This window comes from Pseudorasbora parva, chromosome 1 (genome assembly GCF_024679245.1).
Source record: "Pseudorasbora parva isolate DD20220531a chromosome 1, ASM2467924v1, whole genome shotgun sequence".
Taxonomy (NCBI): domain Eukaryota; kingdom Metazoa; phylum Chordata; class Actinopteri; order Cypriniformes; family Gobionidae; genus Pseudorasbora; species Pseudorasbora parva.
In genome coordinates, this window is record NC_090172.1 from 1,143,323 (window position 1) to 1,167,946 (window position 24,624).

A 24,624-nucleotide genomic window follows, 5' to 3' on the forward strand; every position below is an offset into this window, starting at 1 on the left:
TTGGGATGTGCTGGAGGAGACTTTACAGAGTGCTGTACTCTTGCATTGGCAATACAAGATCATAGTGTCGGCCCAGATTCGAGACCACATGTGGATTTAAAGCGTACCAGATGTGGGCCAGATCTGGGCCAACACTATGATGCTGTCTGGGACCAAAAATGTATGCACCTCTTGATTGAAATAACATGACAAAATGTCCATTCCATTAGTATTTTAAAAAAATGTCAGACAAAATCTTGACATTTCCCAGACAGTAAAATTAATTAAAAAAGGGAGACTGAGAAAAATAAGTTTGTATTGATCTTACATTCAAGTTTAACCGGTGCCAGACCAGGCAAAGCAACAAACAAAAACAATGACATTTTAACACCACAGTAATTTAAAAATCCTTCACTAAATGCTTCTTAATGTGTGTTTCTTTTTCTGAGGTTCAAAATTCGAAATGTCATAATATATTTAACATAATTTTTTTCTCATTTTAAATGTTCGCCAAGAATAGAGCACCAATTTCTTATGCAACCCGAAAACTTCAAGCTCTAGGACTTGCAGTAGTAATTCAAGTGGTTTCCTTCCTCAGCATGCATTACTTTTCATTGAAGGTGTGTTGTTTTTGTGCCTTTATGGCACCAAAACAATGTTTTCCATTCACTCATCCCGTCTGCCGCTGGTTGTCCTGACCAGAAACTGAGCCAAAAGTTGGCATTTCAGACTTTTCAAAGAAGAGCAATGCTTTGAAAGCCCCACAGTGTTTACACTATAGTTCTCTGCACATTGAACCGGGATAGAAAATATTCAAAACACAAGAAATTGGAGGTAATTCTATGCATTAGATCACTTTTGGAAGATAAAGACTACATCCCTGAGTTCATAAAGGTACCAAGAATGTCAAAATGGGAGCCAATAATTCTGTAAACCTCAGGTCTTTCTTTTGAATTTCCCTTTCCGTTTTCCCTTCCTCCAACTCTTCATCCGTTTTAAATCATATGAGAGTAGGTTATCATCCTCATCTTCATCATCATCTGTGTACCAGGGACCCCACACCCCTCCATTATACTGAGGATTGGAGCGATAGTCTTTGGGAGGGTAGCGGCATGGCACAGCTGTCTTGTTGTACCGTAGAAGCCTGAAGAGCATCTTCTTCACCACATGTGGGTATCGTCTGGAAAGGTCCACTCGTTCATATGGATCAGCTGTAATGTTAAAGAGCCATATAGTCTTGCCTCGATCCCAGCTCACACGCTCTTTGTGCCAACGATTGGCCAATAGCTGGGTAGAGAAAGTCTGCGGTGGAATCCAGTCACTATATCCTGGCATGCCAGTCAGAAGCTTCCAGTCTCCTACACGGAGTGCTGCCTGGATGGCCGTGTTCCAGATACCATAGCCTGCTTTCCAGGAGCCATTCTTGGCTTTGGTGTAGATGGGGTCTATGTTGTGGAGAATATCCAGTCGAGGAGAAGGACGTCCCTCACTGATGGCTTCCCAGACATCATAACCGTCAAGACTCTGGTTCTCATCAAGCATACCTTCACCGAGCATCACCAATGTTGGGTACCAGTCAGTAATATGGATCAGAGCCCTGCTTCTAGTGCCCTTTTTGACCAGTAAAGGGCTATGCACAAACCCTACCGCCCGTATTCCTCCCTCCCAGTAAGATCCTTTACTGCCTCTTAGTGGCCAATTGCTGCCTCCTGCCATAGGTTGGCCTCCATTGTCTGAGGAGTACACCATAACCATGTTGTCATAATATCCATACTGCTTGAGAGCAAGAGTTAGATTGCGTACCGCCTCATCCAAGCAGCTGACCATTGCAGCATACTTACGACGATGCAAGTTTGGGATGGACTTGTAGCGTTCAAGGTAGCGAGCAGGAACCTGCAAGGGTGAGTGTACAGCCTGGAAGGCCAAGTAGAGGAAGATTGGCCGATTAGGATTGTGAGATGCCAGGATGTTCACAGCCTTTTGCGTATACATAATGGTGGAATAGGTGCCATGGTCCTGTTCCCAGGCAGCTTCTTCCCCCTCATGAAGATCGTACCCACACATTCCTGGGCTGTCACATTTGTAATGGCTGTAGTAGTCGCCGCTACCCAACAAAGAGCCAAAGAAGGTGTCAAAGCCACGCTGAGTCGGCATACAGCTCCGCTTATAGAACCCAAGGTGCCACTTTCCCACCATATGAGTAGAGTACCCAGCATTCTTCAGTTTCTGCGGAAGGGTGATGTTTTCCAGAGGGAGGCAATTTGGCTGAGAGGGTCGGATGATGGAGTGCTGGAGGCCAGTGTGGATTTGATATCTAGGACATAAAAATAAAGCAAATTAGTTACAAAAATGATAAGCACTAAATAAAACAGACATATGGTCCTCCTTTGAGATGATACACTGGTTTACTCTAAAGGTGATGATACACAGGGAAAATTTTGAGCAATGTTCCAGGTGAGACACAGGACCAATCTAAAGTATCCACTGTGGCAAGCAGCGGGGCGAGGGACCGCGAGAGCGGGCCGGTGACAGGTGGTAATGAGTACCAGCTGTGCGACACACCGGCCTCGTCTCGCGGCCGATTGACGGGAGCATAAAAGGAGGAGCGAATGCAGCGAAAGACGAGAGAGGACCAGGCCTGGATTTTACGTTGTGAGGGGCTGCCCGCGTTTTATTATGTGTGTGTGTGGGCGGGCAGTCGTCCGTGAGGGGCGGCCCGCGGTTTACTTTTGTTTTGTTTATTTTTTTTGAATTAAAGTTTGTTAAACGTTTGCCGGTTCCAGTCTCCTTCCTTCCATCAATGAACCCCGTTACACCACACTCTCAGGAAAAATTTGCACCATTAGGGGTACAAAAGCTTGCCACTGGGTTAGTGCCCTCAAAAGGACATCTTTGTACCTTTTTTTATCCCTATAAGGTTCATAGTAGTGCCTGAAGTTACATATTGCTACTCTAAGGCACTAATATACCCCTTTTAAGGGTGAAAAGGGTACAAAGATGTCCTTTTATGGGTTCTGCCACAGTGACAAGTTGTTGTATCCCTAAAGGTACAATTTTTGCTATTTTCTTCAAAATAGCAAAAATTGGAGTGTGGATAGAAACTTATTGCCCATTCTCAATGAAAAAGTGCCCAAGCAACACCGCCTGGCAACACTGCTCAAAAGCTGTCCCATGTATCATCACCTTAAGGGTGTGTTCACACTTGGCAGGTTTGGTTTGATTAAAACAAACTCTGCTGCGATGGCTCTGTTAGTGCGGTTTCAGTTGAATAAGTATGAACGCTGCCCTTCGAACCTAAATGCACACCCAACAAGTGGACCGAGACCCATGTTTCTAGGGGGTGTCGGTCCACTTCCAAACAAACTCTGGTGTGGTTTGACATCCGAAGGTGCAACCCTAAAAAGGACAGAATGCTCAAGGACACCCGGTTCTTCTTGTCATAGTAGCTATGATGACCATTAAAGACGCCGGTTTAGATGTCGGAAACGCCATCTACTTGTAGCAGGTCTTCGTTTGTGTGCGCAATGGTGAAATTCCTGCTGCTGATCCTTTACACATTTTATAAGCCAGGGTTCCTCATATCCAGTCCTGGAGGGCAACTCAAATCCTGATCAAACTCACTGACCTGTGATTTTCTAGTGATCCGGAAGACCTTGATTAGCTTGCTCAAGTGTGTTTGATCTAGATTGGAGCTAAACTCTGTTAGGCAAGATTTGAGGAACCCTGTTATAAGCTCTTCATGAATTCTCATCTGATAATAACACCATCACATGTACGCATTGTTTTGGATGTTCGTTAAAGCTGAAGTCCGTAACTTTTTGCACTCTGGTGGTAAATAAACAGAACTGCATGCCTCCTGTGGATGAACATTGCAGCCGGAGCTACTTCTCTCTGTTTATGTCTATGACGGATCGCGCAGGGACGGTGCTCCTCCGCAGCAGTACCTACCAGTCTGGCCTGAAATAGTCCCAATATAAATACTTATTATAAGTGTACCATAATGATTCAGGGTAGGACAAAAACACAGTTTGGAAAATGGATTCATGTTGTACATTCTCATTATATCATTTTTGTAAATCTTGAACACAAAAAAAGTTACGGACAGCAGCTTTAAGTTCTCTTAGAAAATATGTCGCTGTCTAATCAGGCTGCACTGCAAAAAAACGCTTTTCTTACTCAGTATTTTTGTCTTGTTTCTAGTCCAAACATTTAAACATTCTTAAAACAAGAAGTATTTACTAGACAAGCAAAAGTTATTGTCTTGTTTTGGGGAAAATAACTCAAAATGAAGAGAGTTTTTGCTTAAAATAAGATAAATAATCTGCCAATGGGGTGAGAAAAATAATCTTAATTCAAACAGAAAACAAACTCTCTTCATTTTGAGTTATTTTTCCCAAAACAAGACAATAATTTGTACTTGTCTAGTAAATGTTTCTTAATGTAAGAATTTTTTGATATTTTGACTAGAAATAAGACAAAAAAACTAAGTAAGTAAAGCATGTTTTGCAGTGTGTGGCCTTATACTGATGGCTTTTGGTTCTTATGGTATCCATAGGTTCTGTGTTAAAAAGGGAGTGAATCAGGACAAATATCATTTTAGGTTTTGGTCCAGACCAATAGAACAATAGAATGGAACCACAATTGTGAACACACCCTAAAACCGCCCATCTAAATCATGTAAAACTGCAACAACACCCTTGAAAATAATGCAGAAGCAGTCTTTTTTCTGTTTGTGTAGGAAAATGTATATGAGGGACATTCAGATAACAGCTCAACTATAGTCTATGTCAGAAATAAAATGGATTTGGCTCAATACAAACCTAGATGGCCTGATGTATATACAGTATGTGCTGATCATGAAGAAAACACTCATCTTTGACTTTACATTGAAATAATTTCACATCGGCTTTGGAAGAAATTACATTGTAGTTATAGCAATGCAAACAACTAGTGTTAACCCACAAGATGAAAATATGAACAGACTGCATGAGGGAGAAAACAATGAACAGGACAGGTGGGACTAATCAATTAACCAATGAGTGACTACGGCAACTAAACAGGTAAGGAAACTAAACTCGAAGAACCAAAACAACACAAATGATATGTGCAATAAAAGTAGTCCATATGACTTGTTCACCAATTCATTCAATAGCTTTGTGTAAGGAACTGGCTTAATATTGTCATTAACTATTGACTCTAAAATCACAAATATTAAACTGTGGGATGATGATCAGTAATGAAACAAGACTTAATGATGTTTGACATTATCAATGACTCTTGTGGGTCACATCAACCAAATACCATCTGTTTAATAAATGATCTGATTGATCATTTAGACCCTTTTCAAATCACAGTCTTCTATTATATCAGTATCTGCATTTACATCTAATCAATTGTTTGTAATCGGGCACAGTCAGTCATGTGTAATTAATTGGAAATAATTGGCTAAATCCTAGCCAATTCAATTTAAATCCTAATTGAAATGTCATTCGTATTGTAAAGGGTGGTCTAAACGTTTTCAAATCCGATCGAGAGGACATCTAAACACTTGATCGGATTGAAAACCAAAACTGAAAAGTATTGCACAATGATGTAGAAATGGCTTAATGGCGTATAATGTGTGGGACAAGCAGATGTTGTTGTTGAATAAAGTGTCATAAATGAAACTGTCTGTGAAGCGAAGCAGGACGACGACCCACCAGTCCTTGTTTTGGACTCTCATCCACAGATGCCTTGTTTTGGGCTCGGGAAGGGAAATTATCTCATTCAGATTGAAACAAAAGGTGTCCATGTAAACTTAGCATGTAATGCTTTTATATGGTGGAGACTGAGAGAAGGGAATGGGATCGGGCATGGCATTAGGCCACATCAGCACTTATGCACTACCCACTGCACCACAGCTTCATTCTGTAACTTATTTCCATATAATGTAGCTTATAACCAATGTTAAACTAAAAACATCTTAACACAATCCAAATGTCCCACAAGACATGGTTTTTGGGCACCAAAGCCACTATGAAATACGAATCCCCAACCAGCCTGTGCTGGAAGATTTGCTGACCCATGTTCTGCGGCTTGCTCCAACATCCCTCCCACATCTGCTTTCAATAAGTGGGACTCTCTACAACTAATCAAATTCAGACCACAGAGCATTAAAACACGTTCCCCATTCCCACCAGACCAGCCATTCATTACACCCTTTTTCTTTTCAGCAACCCAGTAACTAACCAGCTCAAGGCCCTTTTGTCTGACATCAGATCTTCTTAGATGTCTTCAAATTCGTCTTTAAAGCATTGGGGCCAATTCTGAAATGTTCATCCAAACACATTTCGATGGTCTTTCTTCCATGCTACAACTGGATGATTGAGTCAGTAAGTTGAACTTAAGAGCGTTTTTTTGAACTGGCTCAAAAGAGATTTGTTGATAAAAAAAGGGCATCGCTACTGTCGTTCATGAATTGTCATAAATACCCCAAGGACAGCTAGTGCAGATGTTACTAATGCCAGACTACACTATCTTGACACAATCGTGTCGTGTCGTGGTGATTGAAACGACACGGGCAAAACGACAATGGGCATTGAGATGCAAAAATTGATTGCTTTATCTTGTATAGTGTGTCTAGGGATGGGTATTGTTAAGGTTTTAACATTATTACTACTCTTATCGACACTGCTTAGACGTTGCCCCTTTAAGGTCAAATGAGATTCTATTAATACACATTATATTTTTTCCCAACTATTAACGCCCATTTAAGTAATAAACTGAGTTTCAGTATTTTGACTGTTCATTTTGACATAGGCTATTTTTGTTTACAAATCCAATTCCAAAAAGTTGTGACACTGTACAAATTATGAATGAAAAAGGAATGCAATAATTTACAAATCTCATAAACTTATATTTTATTCACAATAGAATATAGACATACATATCAAATATTACATATATACATATCAAACACAATAAAATATAGACAACAAATCAAATGTTGAAAGTGAGACATTTTGAAATGTCATGCCAAATTAGTGTTGTCAAAAGTACCGACCGCGATACCAATTCGGTACTGAAATGTTAAAAATATGACGCTTTGAGCGCTGTTGAGCGGAATCGTAAACTCCTCTGACTGGCCATTGTGCTCACGCGCTCATCAAAAAGGTCTATGATTGGCTACTTTGATCAGCGCTTCACAAACATGTAAATGGATGGACTGCATTTATATAGCGCTTTTATCCAAAGCGCTTTACATTTTTGCCTCACATTCACCCATTCACACACCGACGGCGATGTCAGCCATGTAAGGCGCCATCCAGCTCGTTGGGAGCAGCTGGGGTTAGGCGTCTTGCTCATGGACACTTCGACACTTGGTCAGGTGGAACCGGGGATTGAACCACCAACCTTGTGGTTTGTAGACAACCTACATGAACCACTGAGCCACTGCCGCCCCCACATTTTTACATGTTGTAAAAATACATCAATGACGCTTTTCACGGAGCGCTTACACAGATACACACAGAGCGTTTGAATGCAGGTGTCTATCAGCCTACCGGTCCGCTGGTCGGCGCCTGCTTGTGCTTTCAAACGCTCCCGCTCCCGCTTTCAAAACACTTTTCAAACACTTCCGTGTTGTTTCAAAACCGCTGCCGTGCGTTGATCATTGTAGCCAATCACAGGCACATCCGATGAGCGCGTGAGCACAATGGCCAGTCAGAGGTGTTTACGATTACAGCTCAACAGCGCTCGAAGCGTCACATTTTTAACATTTCAGTACCGATTTGGTATCGCGGTCTGTACTTTTGACAACACTATGCCAAATATTGGCTCATTTTGGATTTCATGAGAGCTACACATTCCAAAAAAGTTGGGACAGGTAGAAAAAAGAGGCCAGAAAATTTAAATGTACATATAAGGAACAGCTGGAGGACCAATTTGCAACTTATTAGGTCAATTGGCAACATGATTGGGTATAAAAGAGCCTCTCAGAGTGGCAGTGTCTCTCAGAAGGCAAGATGGGCAGAGGATCACCAATTCCCCCAATGCTGCAGCGGAGCAATATCAAAAAGGAGTTTCTCTGAGGAACACTACAAAGAGTTTGAAGTTATCATCATCTACAGCGCATAATATCATCCAAAGATTCAGAGAATCTGGAACAATCTCTGTGCGTAAGGGTCAAGGGTCAAAACCAAACTGGATGGCCGTGATCTTCAGCCCTTAGACGGCACTGCATCACACACAGGAATGCTACTGTAATGGACATCACAACATGGGCTCAGGAATACTTCCAGAAAACATTGGAGAACACAATCCACCGCGCCATTCACCGTCGCCGGCTAAAACTCTACAGGTCAAAGAAGAAGCCATATCTAAACATGATCCAGAATCCAACATTCCTATTCCTAAACTTGAGCAGCTCGTCTCCTCAGTCCCCAGACGTTTGCAGACTGATATAAAAAGAAGAGGGGATGACACACAGGGGGAAACATGGCCACGGCACAACTTTGAGATGTGTTGATGCCATGACATTTAAAATCAACTTATCTTTCCCTTAAAATTAAACATTTTCTCAGTTTAAACATTTGATATGTCATCTATGTCACATTCTGAATAAAATATTGAAATATGAAACTTCCACATCATTGCATTCTGTTTTTATTCACAATTTGTACAGTGTCCAAACTTTTTTGGAATCAGGTTTGTATTTGATGGTTTTGAAGCGCACATCGAGTTTAATACTGGGTTTCGGTACCCATCCCTAAGTGTGTCAGTGGATGACCGACACATTACACATTACTTCTGCTATTGCTTAAAGTTGAACAGCCAAGCCATTTTCCCCTAACACTTTGGGTGTGTTTATTATGGCAGTGTTTGCCAATCCTGGTTATTGAGCTCCACCAAACTGCACATTTTGAATGCCTTCCTTATCTAAACAAGCTGATTTTCTCAGTAACTCATCAGCTCTGAAATAAGGTACAAAGATAAGGAACCAAAGGGCACAGTCCTATTCCGTGTAATGTGGTGCTGATGGCAGTGTGATGATTTAATTACTGAGAATATGATTTGCTTTAGTTGGCAGGTTTTTCGGTTAGAGGCATATTGGAAGATCTTAAGAAGGTCATCCCTTTTATCAGATGGTAGTAAATACCTTAAAAGGGTAAAAGCTAAAAACTGAACTTCAGCTTGCTGCTTATATGGGCAGAAGTGATATTTTTGGACTACTGATCTAAAGGCATCAGATTCAGAGAAGAGAGAAGTGTTTCAACAAAAACATGACCAATGCCTATCCCCTTAGACTGAAGAGATGGCTTAGCAGATGCCAAGATAAGCAGCCCAGACTCTTTTGCTGTAATGTAATCTGATGAAGACTGTTTTTGTTGAAGAGCACTTTCAAGATTTAGCAATTCACATGCTGACAAATTAACTACTAAAAGCATTTCCATCTGCAGTGTTTATTCAAGATCATATTGTCAACAAATATTAAAGGGGTTATATCATAACAGCGTCCATATTTACTCGTCAGTGAGGCCTGCTGGGTGGTCAGAAACTCGCCCCCTCCTATCATGAGCTAGTAATAAGCAGGATATATTTCATTTTTAAGTACCCTTAACAAGTACCATATCCGTTTTAACCTTCTTTTTTTTACCATTTCAGCACAAGAATCTGTCACAATAATGACTTCCAATGGGCAGAATATGGTTTACATTTAAATGATCATGTTTTGGTGCAGCTTTACTGACTTTACAGAAATTGACACCATTATAAGTTGACCTCAGATGGAGGTCCCTGGAAGAATCCCACGATCAATGCCTTAGCAACCTCTCAGAACATCCTAGCAATGCCCTAGCAACCACCCAGAACACACTAGCAATATCCTAGCAAACAACCAGAACACACTAGCAACCACCCAAAACACCTTACTAATGCCCTAGCAACCAGCCAAAACATCCTAGAAACTGGCCAACAATGCCATAGCAACCACCCAGAACACCCTAGCAATCACCCAGAACACTCTAGCAACCTATCAACAACATAGCAATGTCATCGCAACCACACAAACACCATAGCAACTGCCTAGCAATACCATTGCAGCCACCCAAAACTCCATAACAACCGCCTAACAACGCCATAGCAACTACTCAGAACATCCTAAAAAAACACCTGACAATGCTCTAGCAACACCCTAGCAACCACCCAGAACACCCTAGAAATAGTCTAGCAATGCTCATAGCAACCACCTAGTAAAGCTTTAGTAACCGCCGAGCAGTGCCCTAGCAATCTCCTATAACACAGTAGCAACACCCTAGCAACCGCATAGCAACACCAAAACAGCCAACCAAAACACCCTAGCACCTGCCTAGCAACACCCTAGCAACAACCCAGAATACCTTAACAACCACCTAGCAAACACTCAAAACACCATAGAAACTGCCTAGCAACAACCTAGCAACCCACAACCAAGACCACCCAGGAATGATCTAGCAACCGCCTAGCAAACCTAGCAACAAACCAGAATACCTTTGCAACTACTTAGCAACTGCCTAGCAACATCACAGCAACCACTTATAAATACCCCACTATAGTTGTCCTGAGATGTTCATTATAATAAAAACAATTTGAAAAATATGATCATATTCCCACAAGAGTTCAGCCATTCAGTTCATGGCAGTTTTTTTTTTTAGACCAATGAGATGAAGTTGTCATGGTTACACCTCCAAACATTTGGTATCTCTGAAAAGAAAGCCCTGCATGTGCTCTTTACAAGATGAAAACTGTGACTTATATTCTTTGATATGTGTGAAGTTAGTCTGTTTCCGAGTGTTCTCAGTGTTCTAGGCGAACCACACACTGTGAAGAGATCAGGCTAATAAATCCCCATCCCCGAGCCGAAGCCATTCAGCCCAGAGCTCATCGCAGCGACTGTGGGGAGGGGCGACTCATTCCCTACTTCCAAAGCAGGCTGCCAAAAGAGATTCCTAGCAACCTTCCTGTTTCCTGAGGCGTGAAGCAGATGTGGGAACACTGGAGTCAGGGTGGAGAACACAAACACAAAACACCACAATCACACAGCATCATTGTCCTCTCTCAAACCATCTGTGCTGTATAAAGCGCTGGAGAAATAAAGGACCATGAGTAGAAGAAAAAAAAACACCCTGAAGATTTATCAGACAGTTGAGTCTATTGAGGTGCCTGAAGTGTAACTACGAAATCTTATCTTATCAGAATAATGAGGTGAAGTGACCATCCCAGAGAAGTTTAAGATATATAAATGCCTCATTCATTCATTCATTCATTCATTCATTCATTCATTCATTCATTCATTCATTCATTCATTCATTCATTCATTCATTCATAGATTCACAGGCTCACTTTATATCTCAATGCTGACTTTATATCGCAATTACGATTTTATATCTCACAATTCTGACTAATTCTGACTTTATATCACAATTACGACTTTATATCTCACAATTCTAAAAAATTCTGACTTTATATCGCAATTACGACTTTATATCTTGCAATGATTTTATATCACAATTACGACTACATCACGCAATTCTAACTTTATATCGCAATTACGACTTTATATCTCGCAATTCTAACTTTATATCACTTTATAAATAAAGGCGAGGGCTTGACCATGAGTATAGAAGAAGAAGAAAAAACACAAAAAAATAACAGTTGAGTCTATTGAGGTGCCTGAAGTGTAACACGGCGTCCACACGGAGACGCGTTTAGCTGTATACGTATAAATTTTGTACCGTATCAGCGTTTCGTCCACACGGATCCGGCGTTTTAGAAGCATGAATCCGTTATTTTCTGAAACCGTGTCCCAGAGGGGATAAATCTGAAAACGACAATCTTCCGTTTTCGTGTGTACAGCCAATCCGTATAATTTGTGAAATGGTGATGTCATCACACTGCGTCCAGCACGCGGTGAAAGAGCTAAAGGATAAAGCTACGGGCACTGGGCATGCGCACATCAATATCACGTAATTTAATGACCGTATCTGCATTACTGTAAGGGTATGTTTAGGGTAGGCGTTAATAAAACACATCTGTTAAGTAGCAAATGTATTTCTTGTTTTTTTAACGTGAGATTGTGCCTCACCTCCGACCACTGCTGTATCCCTACTAGCCACAACTCTTCTTCTCCATTTTTAGTGTATTTCTGTGGCAGAATTACAGCGCCACACACTGGCCTGGCATGTAAACTACATCGTTTTGAGTTGGTTTCGGTGATCTCGTGTGGACGCAGATACTTCTTGAAACGGGGGGGGGGGGGGGGTGTATTTGGAAAGCTCTGGCTTCGTGTGGACTAAGATTCACAGACTCAGTCACTAAACTCGTCAATCTTCAGCTGTTCATCTTCCAACATTCCTCACTGTAGAGGTCAACACTCCACAAGATTTATGGCTATTCAGTTATGGAAGGGTTCATCCTATTCAGCAATTATTCATCTTCTTTAATATATAAAATAGGTATAAAGAATAATTTTATGGCTGCCTTGTAATTTTTTGCCCTATTATGAAAGCGAGTTTCCACCACAGGATAAAACATTTTAAAAGATAATTCTGACTTTTCCCCCGAGTTGCGAGTTATGAAGTCACGACTGTGAAAGTTGTAATTCTTTTTTTTTTCTTGCAGCTGCAAGTTTATATCACGCAATTCTGCCTATAGAGCCCAAAGTATCCTTTGTTTTTTTACACGCGGATACAAATATCTAGCAGCACGTGTTCAGAATGAGAGTGCTCTTCTGATGACAAAACTCATGTCACACACACTGTGCACTGACCCTCGCCTAAAAGGTGAAGTACACTTTGGCTGACAATTACAATTATATCACTCAATTCTGACTTTATATCTCTCAATTCTGACTTTATATCTCTCAATTCTGACTTTATATCTCTCAATTCTGACTTTATATCTCTCAATTCTGACTTTATATCTCTCAATTCTGACTTTATATCTCTCAATTCTGACTTTATATCTCTCAATCCTGACTTTATATCTCTCAATTCTGACTTTATATCTCTCAATTCTGACTTTATATCTCTCAATCCTGACTTTATATCTCACAATCCTGACTTTATATCTCTCAATTCTGACTTTATATCTCAATTCAGACTTTATATCTCAATCCTGACTTTATATCTCTCAATCCTGACTTTATATCTCTCAATCCTGACTTTATATCTCTCAATCCTGACTTTATATCTCTCAATCCTGACTTTATATCTCTCAATTCAGACTTTATATCTCTCAATTCAGACTTTATATCTCTCAATTCTGACTTTATATCTCAATTCAGACTTTATATCTCAATCCTGACTTTATATCTCTCAATTCTGACTTTATATCTCAATTCAGACTTTATATCTCAATCCTGACTTTATATCTCTCAATCCTGACTTTATATCTCTCAATCCTGACTTTATATCTCTCAATCCTGACTTTATATCTCTCAATCCTGACTTTATATCTCTCAATTCAGACTTTATATCTCTCAATTCAGACTTTATATCTCTCAATTCAGACTTTATATCTCTCAATTCTGACTTTATATCTCTCAATTCTGGCTTTATATCTCAATTCTGACTTTATATCTCTCAATCCTGACTTTATATCTCTCAATTCTGACTTTATATCTCAATTCTGACTTTATATCTCTCAATTCTGACTTTATATCTCAATTCCGACTTTATATCTCAATCCTGACTTTATATCTCAATTCTGACTTTATATCTCTCAATTCAGACTTTATATCTCAATTCAGACTTTATATCTCTCAATTCAGACTTTATATCTCTCAATTCTGACTTTATATCTCTCAATTCTGACTTTATATCTCTCAATTCTGACTTTATATTTAAATTCTGACTTTATATCTCAATTCTGACTTTATATCTCAATTCTGACTTTATATCTCTCAATCCTGACTTTATATCTCTCAATTCTGACTTTATATCTCTGAATCCTGACTTTATATCTCTCAATTCTGACTTTATATCTCAATTCTGACTTTATATCTCAATTCAGACTTTATATCTCAATTCTGACTTTATATCTCTCAATCCTGACTTTATATCTCTCAATCCTGACTTTATATCTCTCAATCCTGACTTTATATCTCTCAATTCAGACTTTACATCTCTCAATTCTGACTTTATATCTCTCAATTCTGACTTTATATCTCTCAATTCAGACTTTATATCACTCAATTCTGACCTTATATCTCTCAATTCTGACTTTATATCTCTCAATTCTGACTTTATATCTCTCAATTTTGACTTTATATCTCTCAATCCTGACTTTATATCTCTCAATTCAGACTTTATATCTCTCAATCCTGACTTTATATCTCTCAATTTTGACTTTATATCTCTCAATCCTGACTTTATATCTCTCAATTCAGACTTTATATCTCTCAATTCAGACTTTATATCTCTCAATTCTGACTTTATATCTCTCAATTCTGGCTTTATATCTCAATTCTGACTTTATATCTCTCAATCCTGACTTTATATCTCTCAATTCTGACTTTATATCTCTCAATTCAGACTTTATATCTCTCAATTCAGACTTTATATCACTCAATTCTGACTTTATATCTCAATTCTGACTTTATATCTCTCAATCCTGACTTTATATCTCTCAATTCTGACTTTATATCTCTCAATTCAGACTTTATATCTCTCAATTCAGACTTTATATCTCAATTCAGACTTTATATCTCTCAATTCTGACTTTATATCTCAATTCTGACTTTATATCTCTCAATTCAGACTTTATATCTCAATTCAGACTTTATATCTCTCAATTCAGACTTTATATCTCTCAATTCTGACTTTATATCTCTCAATTCTGACTTTATATCTCTCAATTCTGACTTTATATCTCTCAATTCAGACTTTATATCTCTCAATTCTGACTTTATATCTCTCAATTCAGACTTTATATCTCTCAATTCTGACTTTATATCTCTCAATTCAGACTTTACATCTCTCAATTCTGACTTTATATCTCTCAATTCTGACTTTATATCTCAATTCTGACTTTATATCTCTCAATTCTGACTTTATATCTCTCAATTCAGACTTTATATCTCTCAATTCAGACTTTATATCACTCAATTCTGACTTTATATCTCAATTCTGACTTTATATCTCTCAATCCTGACTTTATATCTCTCAATTCTGACTTTATATCTCTCAATTCAGACTTTATATCTCTCAATTCAGACTTTATATCTCAATTCCGACTTTATATCTCAATCCTGACTTTATATCTCAATTCTGACTTTATATCTCTCAATTCAGACTTTATATCTCAATTCAGACTTTATATCTCTCAATTCAGACTTTATATCTCTCAATTCTGACTTTATATCTCTCAATTCTGACTTTATATCTCTCAATTCTGACTTTATATCTCTCAATTCAGACTTTATATCTCTCAATTCTGACTTTATATCTCTCAATTCAGACTTTATATCTCTCAATTCTGACTTTATATCTCTCAATTCAGACTTTACATCTCTCAATTCTGACTTTATATCTCTCAATTCTGACTTTATATCTCTCAATTCAGACTTTATATCACTCAATTCTGACTTTATATCTCTCAATTCTGACTTTATATCTCTCAATTCTGACTTTATATTTCAATTCTGACTTTATATCTCAATTCTGACTTTATATCTCAATTCTGACTTTATATCTCTCAATCCTGACTTTATATCTCTCAATTCTGACTTTATATCTCTCAATCCTGACTTTATATCTCTCAATTCTGACTTTATATCTCAATTCTGACTTTATATCTCAATTCAGACTTTATATCTCAATTCTGACTTTATATCTCTCAATCCTGACTTTATATCTCTCAATCCTGACTTTATATCTCTCAATCCTGACTTTATATCTCTCAATCCTGACTTTATATCTCTCAATTCTGACTTTATATCTCAATTCTGACTTTATATCTCAATTCTGACTTTATATCTCTCAATTCTGACTTTATATCTCAATTCTGACTTTATATCTCAATTCTGACTTTATATCTCTCAATCCTGACTTTATATCTCTCAATCCTGACTTTATATCTCTCAATTCTGACTTTATATCTCTCAATTCTGAATTTATATCTCAATCCTGACTTTATATCTCTCAATTCTGACTTTATATCTCAATTCTGACTTTATATCTCTCAATTCTGACTATATATCTCAATTCTGAATTTATATCTCAATTCTGACTTTATATCTCAATTCTGACTTTATATCTCTCAATTCTGACTTTATATCTCAATTCTGACTTTATATCTCTCAATTCTGACTTTATATCTCAATTCTGACTTTATATCTCAATTCTGACTTTATATCTCTCAATTCTGACTTTATATCTCTCAATTCTGACTTTATATCTCAATTCTGAATTTATATCTCAATTCTGACTTTATATCTCAATTCTGACTTTATATCTCTCAATTCTGACTTTATATCTCAATTCTGACTTTATATCTTTCAATTCTGACTTTATATCTCAATTCTGACTTTATATCTCTCAATTCTGACTTTATATCTCAATTCTGACTTTATATCTCTCAATTCTGACTTTATATCTCAATTCTGACTTTATATCTCTCAATTCTGACTTTATATCTCTCAATTCTGACTTTATATCTCAATTCTGACTTTATATCTCAATTCTGACTTTATATCTCTCAATTCTGACTTTATATCTCAATTCTGACTTTATATCTCAATTCTGACTTTATATCTCTCAATCCTGACTTTATATCTCTCAATCCTGACTTTATATCTCTCAATTCTGACTTTATATCTCTCAATTCTGAATTTATATCTCAATCCTGACTTTATATCTCTCAATTCTGACTTTATATCTCAATTCTGACTTTATATCTCTCAATTCTGACTATATATCTCAATTCTGAATTTATATCTCAATTCTGACTTTATATCTCAATTCTGACTTTATATCTCTCAATTCTGACTTTATATCTCAATTCTGACTTTATATCTCTCAATTCTGACTTTATATCTCAATTCTGACTTTATATCTCAATTCTGACTTTATATCTCTCAATTCTGACTTTATATCTCTCAATTCTGACTTTATATCTCAATTCTGAATTTATATCTCAATTCTGACTTTATATCTCAATTCTGACTTTATATCTCTCAATTCTGACTTTATATCTCAATTCTGACTTTATATCTTTCAATTCTGACTTTATATCTCAATTCTGACTTTATATCTCAATTCTGACTTTATATCTCTCAATTCTGACTTTATATCTCAATTCTGACTTTATATCTCTCAATTCTGACTTTATATCTCAATTCTGACTTTATATCTCTCAATTCTGACTTTATATCTCTCAATTCTGACTTTATATCTCAATTCTGAATTTATATCTCAATTCTGACTTTATATCTCAATTCTGACTTTATATCTCAATTCTGACTTTATATCTCTCAATTCTGACTTTATATCTCAATTCTGACTTTATATCTCAATTCGGAATTTATATCTCAATTCGGAATTTATATCTCAATTCTGACTTTATATCTCTCAATCCTGACTTTATATCTCTCAATTCTGACTTTATATCTCAATTCTGACTTTATATCTCAATTCGGAATTTATATCTCAATTCTGACTTTATATCTCAATTCGGAATTTATATCTCAATTCGGAATTTATATCTCAATTCTGACTTTATATCTCTCAATTCTGACTTTATATCTCAATTCTGACTTTATATCTCAATTCTGACTTTATATCTCAATTCGGAATTTATATCTCTCAATTCTGACTTTATATCTCTCAATTCTGACTTTATATCTCTCAATCCTGACTTTATATCTCAATTCTGACTTTATATCTCAATTCTGACTTTATATCTCAATTCTGACTTTATATCTCTCAATTCTGACTATATATCTCAATTCTGAATTTATATCTCAATTCTGACTTTATATCTCAATTCTGACTTTATATCTCTCAATTCTGACTTTATATCTCAATTCTGACTTTATATCTCTCAATTCTGACTTTATATCTCAATTCTGACTTTATATCTCAATTCTGACTTTATATCTCTCAATTCTGACTTTATATCTCTCAATTCTGACTTTATATCTCAATTCTGAATTTATATCTCAATTCTGACTTTATATCTCAATTCTGACTTTATATCTCTCAATTCTGACTTTATATCTCAATTCTGACTTTATATCTTTCAATTCTGACTTTATATCTCAATTCTGACTTTATATCTCAATTCTGACTTTATATCTCTCAATTCTGACTTTATATCTCAATTCTGACTTTATATCTCTCAATTCTGACTTTATATCTCAATTCTGACTTTATATCTCTCAATTCTGACTTTATATCTCTCAATTCTGACTTTATATCTCAATTCTGAATTTATATCTCAATTCTGACTTTATATCTCAATTCTGACTTTATATCTCAATTCTGACTTTATATCTCTCAATTCTGACTTTATATCTCAATTCTGACTTTATATCTCAATTCGGAATTTATATCTCAATTCGGAATTTATATCTCAATTCTGACTTTATATCTCTCAATCCTGACTTTATATCTCTCAATTCTGACTTTATATCTCAATTCTGACTTTATATCTCAATTCGGAATTTATATCTCAATTCTGACTTTATATCTCAATTCGGAATTTATATCTCAATTCGGAATTTATATCTCAATTCGGAATTTATATCTCTCAATTCTGACTTTATATCTCTCAATTCTGACTTTATATCTCTCAATCCTGACTTTATATCTCAATTGTGACTTTATATCTCAATTCGGAATTTATATCTCAATTCTGACTTTATATCTCAATTCTGACTTTATATCTCTCAATCCTGACTTTTATATCTCAATTCAGACTTTTTATCTCAATTCTGACTTTATATCTCAATTCAGACTTTATATCTCAATTCTGAATTTATATCTCAATTCAGACTTTATATCTCAATTCTGACTTTATATCTCAATTCTGACTTTATATCTCAATTCAGACTTTATATCTCTCAATTCTGACTTTATATCTCAATTCTGACTTTATATCTCAATTCTGACTTTATATCTCTCAATTCTGACTTTATATCTCTCAATTCAGACTTTTTATCTCAATTCTGACTTTATATCTCTCAATCCTGACTTTATATCTCAATTCTGACTTTATATCTCAATTCGGAATTTATATCTCAATTCTGACTTTATATCTCAATTCTGACTTTATATCTCTCAATCCTGACTTTATATCTCAATTCAGACTTTTTATCTCAATTCTGACTTTATATCTCAATTCAGACTTTATATCTCAATTCTGAATTTATATCTCAATTCAGACTTTATATCTCAATTCTGACTTTATATCTCAATTCTGACTTTACATCTCAATTCAGACTTTATATCTCAATTCTGACTTTATATCTCAATTCAGACTTTATATCTCAATTCAGACTTTTTATCTCAATTCTGACTTTATATCTCAATTCAGACTTTATATCTCAATTCTGACTTTATATCTCTCAATTCTGACTTTATATCTCTCAATTCAGACTTTTTATCTCAATTCTGACTTTATATCTCAATTCTGAATTTATATCTCAATTCAGACTTTATATCTCAATTCTGACTTTATATCTCAATTCAGACTTTATATCTCAATTCTGACTTTATATCTCAATTCTGACTTTATATCTCAATTCTGACTTTACATCTCAATTCAGACTTTATATCTCAATTCTGACTTTATATCTCAATTCAGACTTTATATCTCTCAATTCTGACTTTATATCTCAATTCTGACTTTATATCTCAATTCTTACTTTATATCTCTCAATTCTGACTTTATATCTCTCAATTCAGACTTTTTATCTCAATTCTGACTTTATATCTCAATTCTGAATTTATATCTCAATTCAGACTTTATATCTCAATTCTGACTTTATATCTCAATTCAGACTTTATATCTCAATTCTGACTTTATATCTCAATTCTGACTTTACATCTCAATTCAGACTTTATATCTCAATTCTGACTTTATATCTCAATTCAGACTTTATATCTCAATTCAGACTTTATATCTCTCAATTCTGACTTTATATCTCAATTCTGACTTTATATCTCAATTCTGACTTTATATCTCTCAATTCTGACTTTATATCTCTCAATTCAGACTTTTTATCTCAATTCTGACTTTATATCTCAATTCTGAATTTATATCTCAATTCAGACTTTATATCTCAATTCTGACTTTATATCTCAATTCAGACTTTATATCTCAATTCTGACTTTATATCTCAATTCTGACTTTATATCTCAATTCTGACTTTACATCTCAATTCGGAATTTATATCTCAATTCTGACTTTATATCTCAATTCTGACTTTATATCTCTCAATCCTGACTTTATATCTCAATTCAGACTTTTTATCTCAATTCTGACTTTATATCTCAATTCGGAATTTATATCTCAATTCTGACTTTATATCTCAATTCTGACTTTATATCTCTCAATCCTGACTTTATATCTCAATTCAGACTTTTTATCTCAATTCTGACTTTATATCTCAATTCAGACTTTATATCTCAATTCTGAATTTATATCTCAATTCAGACTTTATATCTCAATTCTGACTTTATATCTCAATTCTGACTTTACATCTCAATTCAGACTTTATATCTCAATTCTGACTTTATATCTCAATTCAGACTTTATATCTCAATTCAGACTTTTTATCTCAATTCTGACTTTATATCTCAATTCAGACTTTATATCTCAATTCTGACTTTATATCTCTCAATTCTGACTTTATATCTCTCAATTCAGACTTTTTATCTCAATTCTGACTTTATATCTCAATTCTGAATTTATATCTCAATTCAGACTTTATATCTCAATTCTGACTTTATATCTCAATTCAGACTTTATATCTCAATTCTGACTTTATATCTCAATTCTGACTTTATATCTCAATTCTGACTTTACATCTCAATTCAGACTTTATATCTCAATTCTGACTTTATATCTCAATTCAGACTTTATATCTCTCAATTCTGACTTTATATCTCAATTCTGACTTTATATCTCAATTCTTACTTTATATCTCTCAATTCTGACTTTATATCTCTCAATTCAGACTTTTTATCTCAATTCTGACTTTATATCTCAATTCTGAATTTATATCTCAATTCAGACTTTATATCTCAATTCTGACTTTATATCTCAATTCAGACTTTATATCTCAATTCTGACTTTATATCTCAATTCTGACTTTACATCTCAATTCAGACTTTATATCTCAATTCTGACTTTATATCTCAATTCAGACTTTATATCTCAATTCAGACTTTATATCTCTCAATTCTGACTTTATATCTCAATTCTGACTTTATATCTCTCAATTCTGACTTTATATCTCTCAATTCAGACTTTTTATCTCAATTCTGACTTTATATCTCAATTCTGAATTTATATCTCAATTCAGACTTTATATCTCAATTCTGACTTTATATCTCAATTCAGACTTTATATCTCAATTCAGACTTTATATCTCAATTCTGACTTTATATCTCTCAATTCTGACTTTACATCTCAATTCAGACTTTATATCTCAATTCTGGCTTTATATCTCAATTCAGACTTTAAATCTCAATTCAGACTTTTTATCTCAATTCTGACTTTATATCTCAATTCAGACTTTTTAACTCAATTCAGACTTTGTATTTCGCAATTCTGACTTTATTCATTCTGTGGCTCCCATACCCTATAGGGCTTGTTTCTGGTGTACATTATTTTTGTTTATTTATATTCTAATGAACTTTATGCAGTCATATATGAGATATTGTATTTTAGCTCTTTCCTTACATTTCATAATTAGTTTGTTGTTGTTGTTGTTTAGGCTCTTTGGTGTTTTCTGCCTCTCATACAAGACTGTATGTTCTTGTTTTTCTTGCATGTATATGTTTTATATCGTGCAAATAAACTAAAGCCATATTGTTGAGCGATATCAGTGATATGTATCCCACCTGCCGGTCATCAGCTGGCTCCTGGACGGACTGCACAGAGGCTGGACATAATAATTCTCCAGCTTCACTCCGGCCGCGGCGAGTCTGTCCAGCGTCGGGGTCTTTATTTCGGACCCATGATATCCCACGTCTTGGAACCCTTGGTCATCCACCATGATGAAGATGATGTGAGGCTGAGAATTAGGCTTTTCCACGGTGTTCACGCGATTCGAATGAAAACTGCCCTTCCATGTTCCGTATGCTGGGTGTACAAACCCACCTAAAGTAGTCAAAAGCGTCAGAAGAATCGCATTTATTCCCATTCGTCCGTGCATCGCAACTACACCCATCCGTTCCTATCTGTAAACTAGCTAAAATGAAAACCAGAACAGATGAAACCACTATTTTACCCGTTTCACAGCGCAAAATAACACCGATGCATGTCATGTTCCGAGAGGGATTTCAGGGGTGACGCGCTTGGAAATTAGAAATTGTCCGATCATTTATTTCCCCCCAAAATATGTAAACATATCGTATAGCATAATTTCTAAGCATCAAGACTTTGTCGACCCGTCTGTCTTCAGAGACAGACCTGAACTGTCTCATCTTTCGCTGGAGTTAGTGCCATACAGTGATGTCCGATTCGCGAATGAATCATTCTTTTGAATCGACTCGTGATTCTATTGAACCGATTCGCGAATATCTAGCTCGTACTTTGAGACTGAAACTCAGGACTGTGTTCACTATTGGGAAGAAACACATCAGTTGACCACAGATGTGGTTTTAGTCTAAAAATGTAGGCTATATCACCAATACAACATTAGATTTAAGTCCTGTTCACACCAAGGACGATAACTAGCTTATAACTAAACATAGGCTATAGTTAATAATACTACTAATAATACTAATACTAATAATAATAGATTTTATTTATAACACACTTATTTTCATTCCAAAGAATCTCAAAGTGCTAAAATATCTATATCTAATATTAGTTCTAAATATCGTCGTCAATATTAAAGAATAGCAGAGTTCAAACCACAACTATAACGATAACGATATAGAGAAATCTGAACGATTTTATATTGGTGATGAGCGATAATTATCAGCCAATCAGAAACAATCCTGCTGCAAACTCGCTCGAGCATTTAAAGTGCTGATTAACGACATTGCTAATATTATTGTTGTTGGTGTAAACGGGCCTTTAGCCTAGGTGTGAAATAATCTAGCTCTGAGATAAATTTTAATAAGTAAATAAAGTTTTGTGACACAAAAAAGAACATGTTAAATAGCCTGTGTTTAGGAACTCCGAGGACTTCCAAGCGAATCAGTGAATCATTTAAACGAACCGATTCACTGAAATGAATGGGACTTCCCGAAGCCGCTGTACGGACTGCCTCCCATAGACGCAAGAGATCTGGGATTGTGGTTTAGTAATGCATTTCATTTTACAGTTATACACTGCCTTTATACTTTTCCCCCCAAAAGAGGAAAGTAATAAGCAGATTATGTATGTCCTAAACATTTTTAATGTTTGGTTATTTCATATTCCCCTTGATATTAGGGTATTTCCTGCATTTCAAGATCCCAGCTGCCCTCACATACTGCATTACTTCTGCACAGTCATGTTTTATTAACCATATCCGTTTGTCAAGTACAGTCAGATGTCATAATGCATAATTTTCCACATGCTTAAAAAGAAGAATGAAAATAATTACTCATGCATCCTCAGGAAGGAACCTGAGTCACTTTGGCTTGCATTGAAAGAAAAGATTGAATCTCAATGGGTTTATTGTACTAAACCACAGTAAAATAAGATGCTTTATGCAGCATTCTTTCATCCTCTGGATTAGATACCGGGTATAGACGTGGGGCAAAAAAAAAAAGAGTCATTTATTTTATACTCTATGGCTTCCTTTCTATGTAAGACAGACTCATTGTTGGCATGTACTTGCAATGTCAGGGCGAAAGCCATTTTCAGGAAAGTCATTTGGAAATGAGAAACAGATCCACCAAAGTCATTGTTGAATGTGAGTCCATGTGGGAATGAAATGGGCTGTTAAATGGGCTCTATATGGGATTGTCCAGTGGATCCATAATGGCCTCATGCCAATTGCCCACATTGATTTCATACAGGATGGCACTAGTCAACAGGCTTGAGGTTTTATGTGGGCGCTACATGGCTTCTACATGGGCTAATTGTGTTTGCCCATGTCTAACCTTTTTGGTAAACCGGGGCCCATTTTAAGCCCATACACTCATTTCGTGACCCAGCAAGAGCCCACATGTTTCTCTCCCATATGGGACCTACTTAGCTGACCCCAGATAAGATGCCCATTTTGGGACCATGCCCACTTGTTGTAGCCGAAGCAAAAACTATAGCCACGTTTCCACTGCGGGAACTTTCCCCAGGGACTTTGGTATGATACTCCCTGAGTTTCGACCACAGGATCCGGGGTCTTAATAAAGTTCCGGGTAAAAATGTTCGCCCTAAAATGGCCCTGCTTGCGAGGTAGTACTTTTTCAAAGTTCAGGAACTTTTGGCGGTGGGACTTGGGTGCTCAACATACTGATTGGTTGA

The 24,624-nt window shown here is 36.2% G+C and overlaps 1 protein-coding gene across 1 annotated transcript; it reads right to left on the reverse strand.

Moving 5' to 3' along the window:
- Positions 1–331: 331 nt before the first annotated feature.
- On the reverse strand, positions 332–22,637 carry arsj (arylsulfatase family, member J). Its single transcript, XM_067448057.1, has 2 exons — positions 22,065–22,637; positions 332–2,293 (listed from the first exon to the last, which is right to left on the reverse strand). The coding sequence occupies exons 1-2, from the start codon at positions 22,391–22,393 to the stop codon at positions 916–918; spliced, it is 1,707 nt and encodes a 568-aa protein (XP_067304158.1). The 5' UTR covers positions 22,394–22,637; the 3' UTR covers positions 332–915.
- Between the last annotated feature and the right edge of the window lie 1,987 nt (positions 22,638–24,624).

Coding starts and splice junctions, on each gene's coding strand:
- arsj (XM_067448057.1), bottom strand. CDS start 22,393: ATGGGTGTAGTTGCGATGCACGGACGAATGGGAATAAATGCGATTCTT. Junction 2,294..22,064: donor AGCCAGCTGATGACCGGCAG/GTGGGATACATA, acceptor TTTATGTCCTAG/ATATCAAATCCACACTGGCC.